The following is a 14,286-nucleotide window of genomic DNA, read 5'->3' as shown; positions in this document are numbered from 1 at the left end:
ACAATGGGAATGGCAACACACAGCTGTCTATTGTAAATCCAAAATGCCAGCTCACCACACGGATACAACCTCGGATGGGTGCAGGCACACCCCACAGCAATAGAAAACAAAAACTTCTGGCACTTTGGTGCATATCAGGATAAAAGCAGTATTTTATTTTGACATCTTCCCAAAAAAAGTTTTTTTGCGCTTCCATGTTTCGAGCAGAGTTCTTATTCATAGTTCTGTCTATGCATTCATACGGTTCCATGAGGACCAATGGTCCTTATAGACAGGACGAGAATCTCACAATTCTCGTTTGCCCAAGCGAATGAGCTGATGGCATCATCACGTCCGCGCTTGTGCAGCGTGTTTAGACTGCGCGATTCTCGTTCACGAGTTCTGCAAATGTATTCCACCATGCTATTACAGAAACCAGAGACCTCAGCCGTTCTGTCACACCCATTGCTACAGTATAGGGAACATAGTGTCTTCTACTAGACATGGTGTGTGATGTGTGCCGTACTTTGTGGAGCAGAGGAATCTGCCCCAGTCGCCTGTGTCCGCCTCTAATATTTTTTCCCTTTCAATGTATTTTGCAGCCCCAAGAGGAGCACTGAGAAGCGTAACCGCGAGCAGGAGAATAGATACATTGAGGAGCTGGCAGAGCTGATTTTTGCAAATTTCAATGATATCGACAACTTCAACTTTAAACCCGATAAATGTGCAATCTTGAAGGAAACTGTGAAGCAGATTCGACAGATCAAAGAGCAAGGTAAGACTTCTGGGAAGTGGGTGAACCATCTGCAAACACCTGTACAGTTAGAACTGTTTGTATGGAGCCGGGTTCTTTAAAGGTGCCGTGCCAATTGGGACATTGCAGCTTTCCTGTACAACCAGCTTTGCCAGTCTTATTATATTTTCTCCACTTATTATTTTTTATATGACGTGTGTAATATTATGCAAGACTTGTCTTCAGCCAGAAGCTCGTTAGGATAAGACTGAGAATAGGTCTTGCTAAAACCACGCAAGTATCTGTCAAATTAAGACTACTAACCATGCCTTGTCCTGTCACATGCATTTACCAGAAGTACTTACACGGTTATCTACTGTCAGTTTCTACAGAGGGTTTCCATCCAGCTTTCCCAGGATGGAACTGGCAAATCTGCTCAGTTCTACAGCAATATGAATGAGTGCCTAGCTTCGAAAACTTGCATTTCAGAAGTCTGGAAAAGCTTGGTTACAGCAATATCTAATGGTGGCCATATTGGTTGGCCATCCCAGAAACTAAAATAATTGCCATAGTTAGAGAGCTACTTGAACAGCTTGACAGAAAAGGACTGATCAAGAATTTAGATGGGTTTTATTGATGACCTATCCTCAGCGATTAAAGATCTGCTTTAGTTTAGTAACCAGCACCCCATGCAGATCGTCTGTTCACGGCTCCATACGTTGTGCAGCGGCTCAGGATGGTACTTCAATGGGAATGAGGCTATAGCGCCATCCTGAGCTGCTGCGCAGCGTATGGAGCTGTCCTAGCTGAGGCATAATGGCTAATGGTGGAGGTGTCCCGGTGTTGGATCCCCACTGATTTATGGATGACCTGTTCTAAGGGTGCTTTTAGACCAGCCGATTTATCGTTTGAATGAGCGAATGACGTCAGAGTTGGCTCATTCAGACAAGGGATCATTCAGTCTTTGAAATTCGCTGTACAAATACGAATGAGCAAGAGCTGTTTACACCGAATGTTAAGTGAATGAGCCAACGGGGGTTCTTATGCCTGCTTATAGTGAACGATTATCATTCGTCCGAGCGTTGGCACGTGTTTAGACTGAATGAATATTCACTTTTTTTTGAATGATTGCTCTGTCTAAAAGCATCTTAAGGATAGGTCACTAATTTTAGCCAAAAAGGCAGAAAATCCTATTTGAACTGAAGGATTATTTAAAAAATGTGTATTTATTTTTTTTTACAAAGTAGTTCTCTTTAACTCTCTGCAGTAGTTCTAAGCTGGATTTTGTTTCATTCACTGTCCTCCTGAGGGTTTTCCCTTTGAGTAAGGCCGCCTGCAAACGGGCGGGTCAGACCCTGCATGCGGGATTCCCGCAGTGGAGTTCAACCCCGTGCCCAGCCAGTGACCCCTGCTTATCTGTCCGGTGTCTTTTCCTGTGCTGCCTGATGTGCCAGCTAACACGCCGATGTATATGCACTGTACAGGGAATGCTGCGCCGTCGATATGGCAAGGACGCGGCAGCCGCGTCCATTCTGCTACAATAATTTCAGAATGTCCGCGAGATGGACGGCTTCCATTGACTTCAATGGAAGCCAGACGTGCGTAGCCCGCACAAAATCGCAGCATGCCGCGATTTCTCCCTTGCGAGTGGATAATCGCAATTGAATTCCGCTCGTAGGCAGGAAATCACATTTTGTCATAGCATGCTATGGGCTGGATTTGCTGCAGAATCCGGAGACGGAATCCTGCTCCGGATTTTGCAATGCAAATCCACCCGTGTGCAGGAGGCGTAAATGAGTTTATGGCTTGTAGAGATATAGTTTGAACATGTTTGAATATTTGAAAACACAGGTCCATCAAGTGTAATCTATAATCCTACCGTATGGGTATTGCTGAGGGCAGGTGCCCCCCCTTTCCCTACCCGGCCCCCGTGAAACAGATGTCCGTTGCCCCATATTAGGAGGAAAAATTCCTTTCCTCCTCTACCACAGAATAAATCTCTAGATCAGCGCCCCATCTCCCGAAGTCTAGTACCCATAGCCTGTAATATTAGATCCTTCAAGAAAGGGAATCCAGACTCCTTTAAACCTCAGTGAATCAACCATTACAACGCTGTGTGGGAGAGATTTCCCCAGTCTTGCTGCTCTTACAGAAAAGACTCTGTAGTAATGCTGCACCCATCTTTCCTCTGGCTGTAGTGATGCTGCACCCATCTTTCCTCTGGCTGTAGAGGATGCCTCCTTCTCTTGTATCAAAAGATTATAAGAAACATCTCTGTACATTGTAATTAGATCGCCCCCTAAGTAAGTGAATCACCCCAAGTTATGATCTTGGTACTGCAATCCACCCATTTCCTTCATTGCACTTGTTACCCTCCTTTGCACCTGCTTCAGTTTAGCTATGTTCTTCTTGCGGTCCTTTAAGGCTGCTTTCACATCTGCGGCTGGGTTCCGTTTTCCTACTCCATTCGGGGAGCAGAAAAGGGGAATCCCCTGACCAAATGGATTCTTCTTTTGATGGAACTGAACAATGCCAAATGTACCCCATTGACTAGAATGGGGTCCAGCGCCAAACGTACCCCTTTGACTATAATGGGGTCTGTTCGGTTTCCGCTCAGCTGCCCATCATTTTAGCACTATTTTGGAACCTATGAATGGGGGTTCCCATGCAGTTGTGAACCCGGCTATATAAGAAATGCTGATCGCTCCTTTCACTGGCCTCCTCATAGGCTAATTCAGACAGTAGGGGCTCAATCACACAAATGTGTGCAGTTTTGGTGAGTGAAAATTGTGCCGCATTTTTTTTTTAAAACATGCACTGCATTTTTTATGTGTGCAAAAAAACCATCCAAGAAGGTCCAATTCATTTGAATTTTTGGGTTTTTGCTGGCTGTGTGTAAAAACACAGTATGCATGTAACAGACATTCACTGTTATTTTTATTTAACTATTTTTTTTTTAATGCTCCCATAAACTTGAATGGGTTATTCTGGACCAAAATAGGACATGCTGTCCATATTACATCCATAAAACATACAGATGCAAAATCCGCCCGTGTGAATGAGCTCTAAGGGGGATGAACAATCATTCATGTGATCGTTTGCCCCCCTGTATGGCTATCTTGGTGTCAGCAGCACATTCCCTGGTTACATGGGGAGATATCTGTTGACAACGGTGACTTTTGGTACCACATCCAACAAGTGATTGTGACACATTAACCCCGCAGTTGATCAGCTGAACAAACGTTTGGACACAATCATCTGCCCGTGTAAAAGCCCCTTATACACAGGGACCGAGAACTGTCCCCATATGCCAGGTGTGGGCTAGTGATTTGCTCTCCTTCGGGCGTCTGGGCCTTTGGATGCATCTTATGATTCATATACTGAATGAAGTAGTGTAACGTGCGGGACGCCTAATGACATTCCTCAATGTGAAGACTTCCTTCAGACATTCCTTGCAGGGAAGGACTCTACATTCTCCGGGCAGTGTGTAAGTAGCATCTGCAGGGCACCTGGGCACGTGCAATCTGGCACTGATGAGGGCATGGTGACGGAAGCAGGTTATTAATTAGAGGCACTTGTTAGCCTGTCATTACAAATTCAACTACCCACCAGTGAAGTATTTGCTTGCACCAGGCTTCTTGGCATACAAGCAGGTTTCCGTATATCACTTGGCACATGGGTACATGATCTGCCAGGTGTTGTGTATTTACAGCCCTCTGCAGGGTCCGGATACAACTACCATATACCACTCCTTGTGTAAGTCTATGGCATTAGTCAGATTTTTATTTTAAAAAATATCTATAACTACATTATGGCGGTAAATCTGTTTTACTGCGGATGATGCGCAAATCTTGGGGATCCACTTTTACAAGTTCTCCAGAGGCCCAGCCGGCTCAGGTACGACTTGTGTTTGTATCTCCAGGAAAACTTTGCTTTTGAGTTCAGAAGTTGTCTAAGTGATGTCATTACTGTAGTCTCTTGGCAGAATGTGGGCCACCCCGTCCCTGAGCAGACCCTCGGGTGCCCACGTTGCTTTCTGGTTTAATCTAAGTATGACTGTGCCATCTATTAGGGACAGAACTTGGTGAGGTGTGGCACTATTACCTGGCGATATTTGCAGGCCATACAGTAAGAAAGCTGCGACATTCTTGGCTCCTGGTTTACGAAATCTGGTGAATGAGTGTTTTATGTTGCAGCCATTAATGAATGGTATAGTAGTGTTTATCACGCCGCTGATCCCCTCCCCCACGCAAGCACTCCTAAAGCGTTCCAGAGAAGTATGAAGAAAGATGCCGTGTATCTAATTGTAGGCATTTTCCTCATATACGATCCCTGAAGGACCGCGGCCGCCCTCCAGCTCCCTTCTCACCTGAGCAGAAGCAGCTGAGGCTATTACAAACCTGTAAGGAAATGGTGGAAACAAAGCGCCAAAAGACAAGTACTACGAAAGTGCAGGCATAGGTTCTCTAAATACTGGGATATACGAGAGCAGACCAGGCGCCCTAGAATTTGTTGGATATTGGGAGGCGCTTGCACAGGTTTGTTTGTTTTTTTAACTTGTGTGTTTGCTTTGGGGGAGTTTCTTCACAGCTGCCAAAACCAGCCTTGTGATGGTAGCCCCAAATGGAGCTATTCACCGTCGTCAGTAAAACGGGCACCGCTTTGATATCCGTTCTACAAGGGTTCCATTAATTTCTATTATGTTTGGAGTATAGAATAATGGATTTGACTATTCTACTCTCCAAATCAACCCAAAGTGGAGTCCGTTTCCTTAATGTTAGTGACTGGTTCCATTGGGGGCTCTGTGCAGTTTTCAGCAGCGTGAAGGAACCCCCTGATGTAATCACACAACACGTAGTAAATATTGCTTTTCTTGATAGTTGGACACTGCAGCCAAAATAGGTACCCTAAAATCCAGTCCTTCAATGGCCATCTAAAGGCCGCTGGAGACGATGCTACATGCTTGGGTGTCTTCTCACGGTGAGATTTGTTTTTGTCTCTGAAGTTTCAGATTTTCCCCTGCATTCTATTGGGCCCGCTCGTGTGGCCGCTGCAGCGTTGTGAGTCCTGCCCTATAGTAGAATTATTCCTCTCATGTGTCTCACTTCTGCATTTTAGGTTTCATTTTTATATTGACTATCCGGGTCTTTCCGGTAAACCATTTGTGTAATAATACAGTTTCCGAAATTTAGAATAAAGTTGACATTCAGAGGCTGTTCATGCGTTCTTGCAACATAAGACCCAGAACATGACATTCAGTCAGACTTGCCATTTTGCATTGCTGTCCCCAATATTGCAGCATGCGTTGTTGGCTCAGTGTGTGAAGGCGGCAGAAGTATTCTAAAGGGGACACCTAACGGAAAGCTTTCCGAGCTCCGAGGTTCCTTCCTAAGGCAATGACAGGTGAACAACTGAGAGAGAAAGCGCAGCATTTAAATAATGTATGATAATGACCCGATATGGAAATTTTTGCAGTGGTTCCTGGTCGGTGTCTACAATTGCATGGGTTGTGGGAGCGGAGGAGGTAAGAAAGGACACATCCAAACTTCATAAAATTAGACGGCTGCATTCACACCTGGATCATCGATCGCTGCACATTGATTTCTATGAGATTTTTAGGCTTTCCGTTGGTTTCTGTTCCGTTCGCTTTCAGTTTTTTACTTTAGCTGGTAAAATAGCGCCACTTGTAGGGTTTCCCACAATGTACATTTATCACCTATGCACAGAATAAATGATTCCTATCCGATTGCTGGGACCCCTATGATCACTGGAACTGTGGAGCCACCCTCCCCCTTACCTAAAAGTAGGGGGCCTTCACACTTGCGATCGCGATATCGCAGCGTTTTTTTTGTTTTGTTTTTTTACACAAATGTCAATAGCACTTTCTAATGTTAAAAACGCATAGCACAAAATCACAAGTTTGCGATTTTTGTGTGATGTGTTTTTAACATTAGAAAGTCCTATTGACATTAGCATTACACAAAAACGCAGCGAATGTCAATAGGTGCTCAAAATTTGTTCGAAAGATAACTTTAATGACCCTTTGAGCAATCATTTTGCATAAACTACTAATGGGTAATAATGCCAATTAGCTTCATTTGCATGTAAATGAGGCTCCCTTCACTGTATGCAGATAACAGAGGGTGGTCTGCTATCTACATGCAGCTCCATTGTTCTCCCACAGGACTGCAGCTGAAAACAATGTTATATCAGCGCTCCCCACCGAGAATTACAGTGTTTGGTCCCTGCTATCAGCTAGCCAGCCTAAAGATGGTTTTTATGCTGAACTAAAAATAATCATTCGGCCGAAAAGCTAGCGATCGTAGCATTAACGCGCAGCGATTAACCCTCAAAAGACATAATTTGAACGAATTTTGAGGGATAATCGGTGTGTAAATGGCCCTTTAGTAGGTTAGATTGTTATCCAAGTCATGATTATAGACAAATACTATCAGACATTTATTTGTAATCAATACAGAAATCCTGCTAATTCCAAGGGGGTTCATTTACTTTTTTCTTGCAACTGTAAAGACTATCCTCCCTTTTTGTAACCAATTTTATTTTATTATTTTATTGGATATTTAAAAAAAATAACTGAAGTCTTAGGAAAAAAATCTCCACTTCTTGCAGTTCTGGTTCTGCACCTGCAGCCCCCATGCACTGCTGTTCGTTTCCATGGTTACAGAATGCAAACTAAGAGTCAAATTTTGCAGTCAAACTCCCTTCCACTCTCCCATTCTTCTTGTTTCTATCCGACCAATTATATTTTAGCAAGAAGTAGGGAAAGAGAAACATGAATATTTATTTGTAGTCTGCATGAGAGCCATAGGCACAAAATCTATTTCAAAGCTAGGCATTCCACAGCGGAGCAATAATACTAGTATTGTGGTGCCTGCAGGGGAGTCTACATTGTCCCTCAGAAGTGAAGGTGCTCTTACACCGGCCCGTAATAGTTTGGGTTCAGTGTAAATACATGCAGCGACTGAATGATGAATGAGAAGTCATTCGCTTCTTGTTCGTCATTCAGTTCCTGCATGTAGAATACTGAACGATGAATCGGCCCATCTAAATAGACAGTCGTTCACTTGTGCGTTAGTTTGCTGTACGGTCTGCCGGCCAGGTTTGTCCCACAAGCCTTGTGTTGGATGTTTGGCTTAATCGTACCACACCTGTAATAATTTGCATATCTGCATGCCGAGTTTTGCAGCAACCCAACAATTCTGCATTATTATTTCATTAATGAGTAATATAGATTATTATGTACATGTTGTTCTTGTAGTATGTGGGCTAGAGGTCCTCCTCTCCGCCGCGGAGTACGCCGTGCGCTCTTAGTACTTGGAAAGGATTCTAGTTTCTTTTCTACAAATTAGTGACAGATAGCGGTGAAATGTCATCGTATGGGTTAACTTTATAATAACCAAAAGTGTTGAGCGCTCTGCGATCCTCCTCTGTATGCTTAGTCATCTTGTCACGCGCTTCACAAAACAATTCCTGGCATAGCTGACAGTGCATCAGAGTCTCACTTTCTCAGCTAGGAAGGGAAAAACGGAATTGCGCCTAGGCCGGTGATATCTTTTTTTGGGGGGGAAACTGTGATTTTGCTAATAAGGGTGAAGTGTATATGTGAAAAGGGGAAGTGGTGGCATGATGTGCTGCAGGCGGCTCCCAGTGAGAACCAGTGCAGCTGCGCCCGTCGCTTGACGCTTTTTTTTCTTCCAGGCACTGTGGGAGTTTTCAGCAGCCAGATGATATATGGTACATTAATGTTGAAAAGATAAACAGATTCGGAGAGCGCAGGAAGGGCCTTGTGTTTTCATGCTAGCAGAATGCTTCCTAATGAATACGAATGTGATGCCGGCTTCACCAGGCCATATGGCAGCTTTTCTAATTTTAGTATTGTGCAGATGTATAATTGTCTCATTTGCTTACCTCCTAAAGCTTTCCTGAGCAGCAACATGTCCTTAACTCCTTTAAATCCCACAAGGCCTACATTGTAGGCAGGCCGGCTATTGTAAAGAGGCACATGGAAGATGCGATTAATGATCATATCTCACACAGTCCTCCCATTAATAGGTACTCTCCTCCTTACACACACTTAATAAAAGCCCCCCCTTCCCCACACGCACAATTTTCTTATACCTTTACTTTGGCTTTCACAAAAAGACACAATCATTGTTAACCCTTTTATGGTTATGACATATTTTGGACCTAAGGATGCAACGCTATTTGAGTTTTTTTAATCTCCTTGTTTCAAAATACATAGCATTATTTTCCTATTGACATAACTGCTTTTTGTGAGAAGTAGAGATGAGCGAGCATACTCTCTAAGGCAAAGTTCTCGAGCGAGTAGTGCCTTATTCGAGTACCTGCCCCCTCGTCTCTAAAGATTCGACTTCCGGCGGGGAGGAAGGGAGGGGAGATCTCTCTTACACTCTCCCCCCTGCTCACTCCCACAACTCACCGCTCTCCCGCAGCGGCAGCCGAATCTTTAGAGACGAGCGGGCAGGTACTCGAACGCTCGAGTAGTTTGCCTTAGCGAGTACGCTCGCTCATCTCTAGTGAGAAGCAAAATGAACAAAGAAAGCATTTTGGCTCCTTTTTAAAAAAAAATAGCATTTGGCAAGATAAGAAGTGTTTTCAGTTTATCATACTTGTTACGGTTGGGGCGATTCCAAACATAAGGCACTTTTTATCATTCTAATTATTTATTTCCTAACTAAAAAGAAAAAGTGCACTAAAAGGGTCCTTTCCCCCCTATTAAAAAATATAAATAGTTATTCCATCCCCACCCCCTTTTTTATGTTTTTTTAGGGGAACTTGCAATCTTATTATCAGTCAAATAATACACTGCAGAACTACTGTACTGCAGTGTATTATCACTACTCTTTTACATTGGAAGCCATGGCAACCCATCAGCCCTCTAGAATTTCATGGCAGAGGTCTGATGACTTAGAGGGAGCTGCCTCTCTCTTTTTTTCAAACCATACATGCTGCGATCAACATGGACTGCTGTATGTAAGGGGTCAACAGAGGGGGTCGGTGTTCTCACTGATGAAGCTGGAGCCCAGCTGTCAATCATAGCCGACCTCCTCCTGCTGTGGATCGTACAGAATCGGCTCCTGAGCTCACACCATCCATATGATGTAAATAACGGTCATTTTGCAGGAACTCCTCCTTCCCACCCAGCAAGTATATATATTTCCTGTGGTGGGAAGGGGTAATAATGGACGTTGGCTCTCCTGGCATGAATAATTGTATTCCCCATGAGATAGCCATTCTAGAGCACTCTTTTTCTTATAGCTTTGTGCTGTACTATTCCTCTGTTAATACTCCTAGATACTTCTGAATAAATTGACAAGTGGGTGTTACCAGCTGGGGGCATATTCATACACACCAGCATTGTCCAATCAGCATCAGACTGTAGGGGGCGCTCTTCTCTGATGGGGAATGCTAAAAGCCAGTATTCATTTATTCATCAATCTCTAGGAGGAATAATAGAGGAACCACCCAACGCAGCATTTTAAGAAAAGGGTCTGTGGAATTGCAGTGTCATGGGGGATACAAGTCTTTACTAGAGCTGACGGGTCATACTACCAAGAACCAGGTCTTTATGTGATGATGGGTTTGTTTGTAATTATCGGCTTAGTCCAATAATCTGGTAATGTTACTGTATCCAACATAGGTCTGTTGTGCTGAGATGGACTTATTTACTTCTTGCAATCTAGTCTGTTGGAGGCTCAGTAGTAGGAGTTGTTTCCACACTGATACAATGACACATTTTCTTCAAAAACAAATGTTTTATTAAGGCCATAACCGCTATCTGAGCACTTTACTGCAGCTGAGTCATATTGTGAATCACTATTGCCCAGCCTTTCCATCTTGGGGGCTGAACAAGCCGGGTGTTATGTGAGCTTGTTGTCTACCAGTTGCCTCATTCCAGTCACTGAGCGGTGAGACCGTGTAGGAAATGTTCGCACCTACTGTAGCTGGCCCTACTGTTTGCACCTACTGTAGGCGGTCCTACTGTTTGCACCTACTGTAGGTGGTCCTACTGTTTGCACCTACTGTAGGTGGTCCTACTGTTTGCACCTACTGTAGGTGGTCCTACTGTTTGCACCTACTGTAGGTGGTCCTACTGTTTGCACCTATTGTAGGTGGCCCTACTGTTTGCACCTATTGTAGGTGGCCCTACTATTCGCACCTACTGTAGGTGGCCCTACTATTCGCACCTACTGTAGGCGGCCCTACTGTGTGCACCTACTGTAGGCGGCCCTACTGTGTGCACCTACTGTAGGCGGCCCTACTGTGTGCACCTACTGTAGGCGGCCCTACTGTGTGCACCTACTGTAGGCGGCCCTACTGTGTGCACCTACTGTAGGCGGCCCTACTGTGTGCACCTACTGTAGGCGGCCCTACTGTGTGCACCTACTGTAGGCGGCCCTACTGTGTGCACCTACTGTAGGCGGCCCTACTGTGTGCACCTACTGTAGGCGGCCCTACTGTGTGCACCTACTGTAGGCGGCCCTACTGTGTGCACCTACTGTAGGCGGCCCTACTGTGTGCACCTACTGTAGGCGGCCCTACTGTGTGCACCTACTGTAGGCGGCCCTACTGTGTGCACCTACTGTAGGCGGCCCTACTGTGTGCACCTACTGTAGGCGGCCCTACTGTGTGCACCTACTGTAGGCGGCCCTACTGTGTGCACCTACTGTAGGCGGCCCTACTGTGTGCACCTACTGTAGGCGGCCCTACTGTGTGCACCTACTGTAGGCGGCCCTACTGTGTGCACCTACTGTAGGCGGCCCTACTGTGTGCACCTACTGTAGGCGGCCCTACTGTGTGCACCTACTGTAGGCGGCCCTACTGTGTGCACCTACTGTAGGCGGCCCTACTGTGTGCACCTACTGTAGGCGGCCCTACTGTGTGCACCTACTGTAGGCGGCCCTACTGTGTGCACCTACTGTAGGCGGCCCTACTGTGTGCACCTACTGTAGGCGGCCCTACTGTGTGCACCTACTGTAGGCGGCCCTACTGTGTGCACCTACTGTAGGCGGCCCTACTGTGTGCACCTACTGTAGGCGGCCCTACTGTGTGCACCTACTGTAGGCGGCCCTACTGTGTGCACCTACTGTAGGCGGCCCTACTGTGTGCACCTACTGTAGGCGGCCCTACTGTGTGCACCTACTGTAGGCGGCCCTACTGTGTGCACCTACTGTAGGCGGCCCTACTGTGTGCACCTACTGTAGGCGGCCCTACTGTGTGCACCTACTGTAGGCGGCCCTACTGTGTGCACCTACTGTAGGCGGCCCTACTGTGTGCACCTACTGTAGGCGGCCCTACTGTGTGCACCTACTGTAGCTGTAGTGGTCCTACTGTGCTGGAAAATCCATGTCATGGTTTATAATCATCTGTCCGGACTTGTGGAGGGCCGTTTTATACTAACGATTCGCTGATCCGTCGTGGGAACAGTAAAACAGAAAACATTTCCACTTTGCAGCCATAGAAATGCATTGGGACAGAAGGTCTTCAGTTTGAATAAGGTTCCCGCATTTTTCATCCCCATTCTTTTCTTAAACTTGCACTTTTATTTCCGGTTTTGGAAGTACACACGGGTGGTCTTTTTTATTTTTTTATTTTTTATATTTCTTTGTACTTAATGGCAGGCGGATGAAACATGAAGACAATTGTTTTTTTTTTTTATTCCAAATTTAGTCTTTTTTTTCAGTGGTGCCACCTTTTCAGTGGATGTGGCTTAGTGGTTAGCACTGCTGCCTTACAATACTGGGGTACTGGGTTCAAGCCTCATCAATGCCAACATCGATATTGGAAATTTCTTACAGCCATCACCTTCAGCATTACAAGGGAGCCGTGCCAAGGACGGAGCTGTCAGGGGGAAACAAAAAAACGCGGTTCAAAATGCGTAGGAGGAAGACCTTTTGAACCATAATTTGTAGCTATGAATACTCTTAGAATTTTTACTCTTTGAAGAAATTGGATTTTATTCCAGCGCTGGATTGTTTTTTTTAAACCTTCTGCCTCGTTACTCCAGAATTTAGGATCTACTCTCAGCTGTTGTTGAAAATAATGCATGCCTCGGCCTCTTTAAGGCAGGCTCACCCCTGTGTATATATGGAGCTGTGATCACCGTGATTGTGTATGCCTGCCCATGACAGTGTATCTCATGCTCGCTGCCATGCACTGGCTTCCTGGTTACTTCCCTTTTTTCTTTTTCGTTTCTTTTACTTTCCTTGTATTGTTTCCTAGCAACATGCATATAAAACAGAGCACCTAAGCAATGTAATTGTGTATGTACAGTGTCTTCATACGCACCCATAGAGAACAATAGGGCTTTATCACGCGTAATACACTGCGAAATAGAACCCGCTGCGTTCTTTTTCACGTGCGTATTATATGCAATGAATATACACAAGTGTGAATGGATCAATGAGAATGAATGTACTTTCCCTGACTCCATTCACCGCGTATCACACTCATGTGAGCTGGCACTTAGTGACGTTATTGGGGATAACAGCAGAGGATTGGGTACACTGCAGTACATAGATTGCAGTAGTCACATGTTACAGTGGTGCTAAAAGGGCTTCATGAAAACTTGTGCAGTTGATAAAAAAAAATGCTGTGGTTATTGTCAGTTTTTGTTGTGTTTTTTTTCCTTCCTCCGTCTTCCGCCCAACCTCATTGGGTGCCATTGGAAGAAAATTACAGTGGAAGCCACAATTACAATTTTAATTTTCAGTACTACACTGAGGTTTTCTATAAATACATGTTTTTCACAAGAAAAACCTCCATTAATGGTTTCCATGAAAGGGAAGGAAAAAAAAAGTGCGTTGGTAATCCTGCCTGTTGTATACAGAGAATTGATCTGATGATAGACAAGGCTACGCCTATAAAATCAATATACGCCACACTATAATTAGCAAGATTTCACAAAGGCTTATTGTAACAAGTTAATTAAGCATATTAAAAATGGCAGCTTTTCAAACTCCTAAAAGCATCTGGTAGTCGACCAATTAACGATACCGATATATAAGACCTGGGTTAGGTCAGAATTATTCCAGAACGTATTGCATGTATCCTAAATATTAAAATCATTGCTTTTAAACCCGGGTATACAGCAATATTCGATCAGTAACATTAGCGTCCTGACACGGTATCAAATATGTATGATTTACCATCCCTGGGTAGATCAGGTTTTACCAGTGGTGATTATGATTAATATTCAGGTTATATGCGACGTGCTGTGGAATAATTTTGACCTCCTCTAAGGCCGGGATCCCAGGGAACGGATATCCCACGGAAATCTCATGGAAGGTCCGCAGTGAGACTGCATGGCAAGTTTTCCTCAGTGGAAAGGCAGCTTTTCTGCCCGTGTTCCGCTGTGGAAATCTCCCTCCATAGCGAGAACAGAGCCCACAGCAGAATCGGCGATACCATTGACACGTTGCGGATTTGAATTCTGTGCCGCATGTACGGTTTTGCGCGGCTTTTCTGCAGCGTGTGAACAAGATTTTTTCTAAATTTGGCCAGTTTGCTGCTTAGTCGCAGGTTTAAAGACA

At 44.8% G+C, this 14,286-nt stretch overlaps 1 protein-coding gene across 6 annotated transcripts in view; it reads left to right on the top strand.

Moving 5' to 3' along the window:
- Window positions 1-14,286, top strand: part of NCOA2 (nuclear receptor coactivator 2) — a 76,357-nt gene that overhangs the window by 11,795 nt on the left and 50,276 nt on the right. For all 6 annotated transcript variants that reach the window (XM_066578249.1, XM_066578248.1, XM_066578250.1 and 3 more), the window contains exon 3: window positions 582-754. In XM_066578249.1, the coding sequence (XP_066434346.1) occupies window positions 582-754 (173 nt within the window). The remainder of the gene's footprint in view (window positions 1-581; window positions 755-14,286) is intronic.

The sequence above is a fragment of the Eleutherodactylus coqui genome, chromosome 9, assembly GCF_035609145.1.
Source record: "Eleutherodactylus coqui strain aEleCoq1 chromosome 9, aEleCoq1.hap1, whole genome shotgun sequence".
Lineage (NCBI taxonomy): Eukaryota > Metazoa > Chordata > Amphibia > Anura > Eleutherodactylidae > Eleutherodactylus > Eleutherodactylus coqui.
This window is presented reverse-complemented; position numbering and strand designations above follow the sequence as displayed.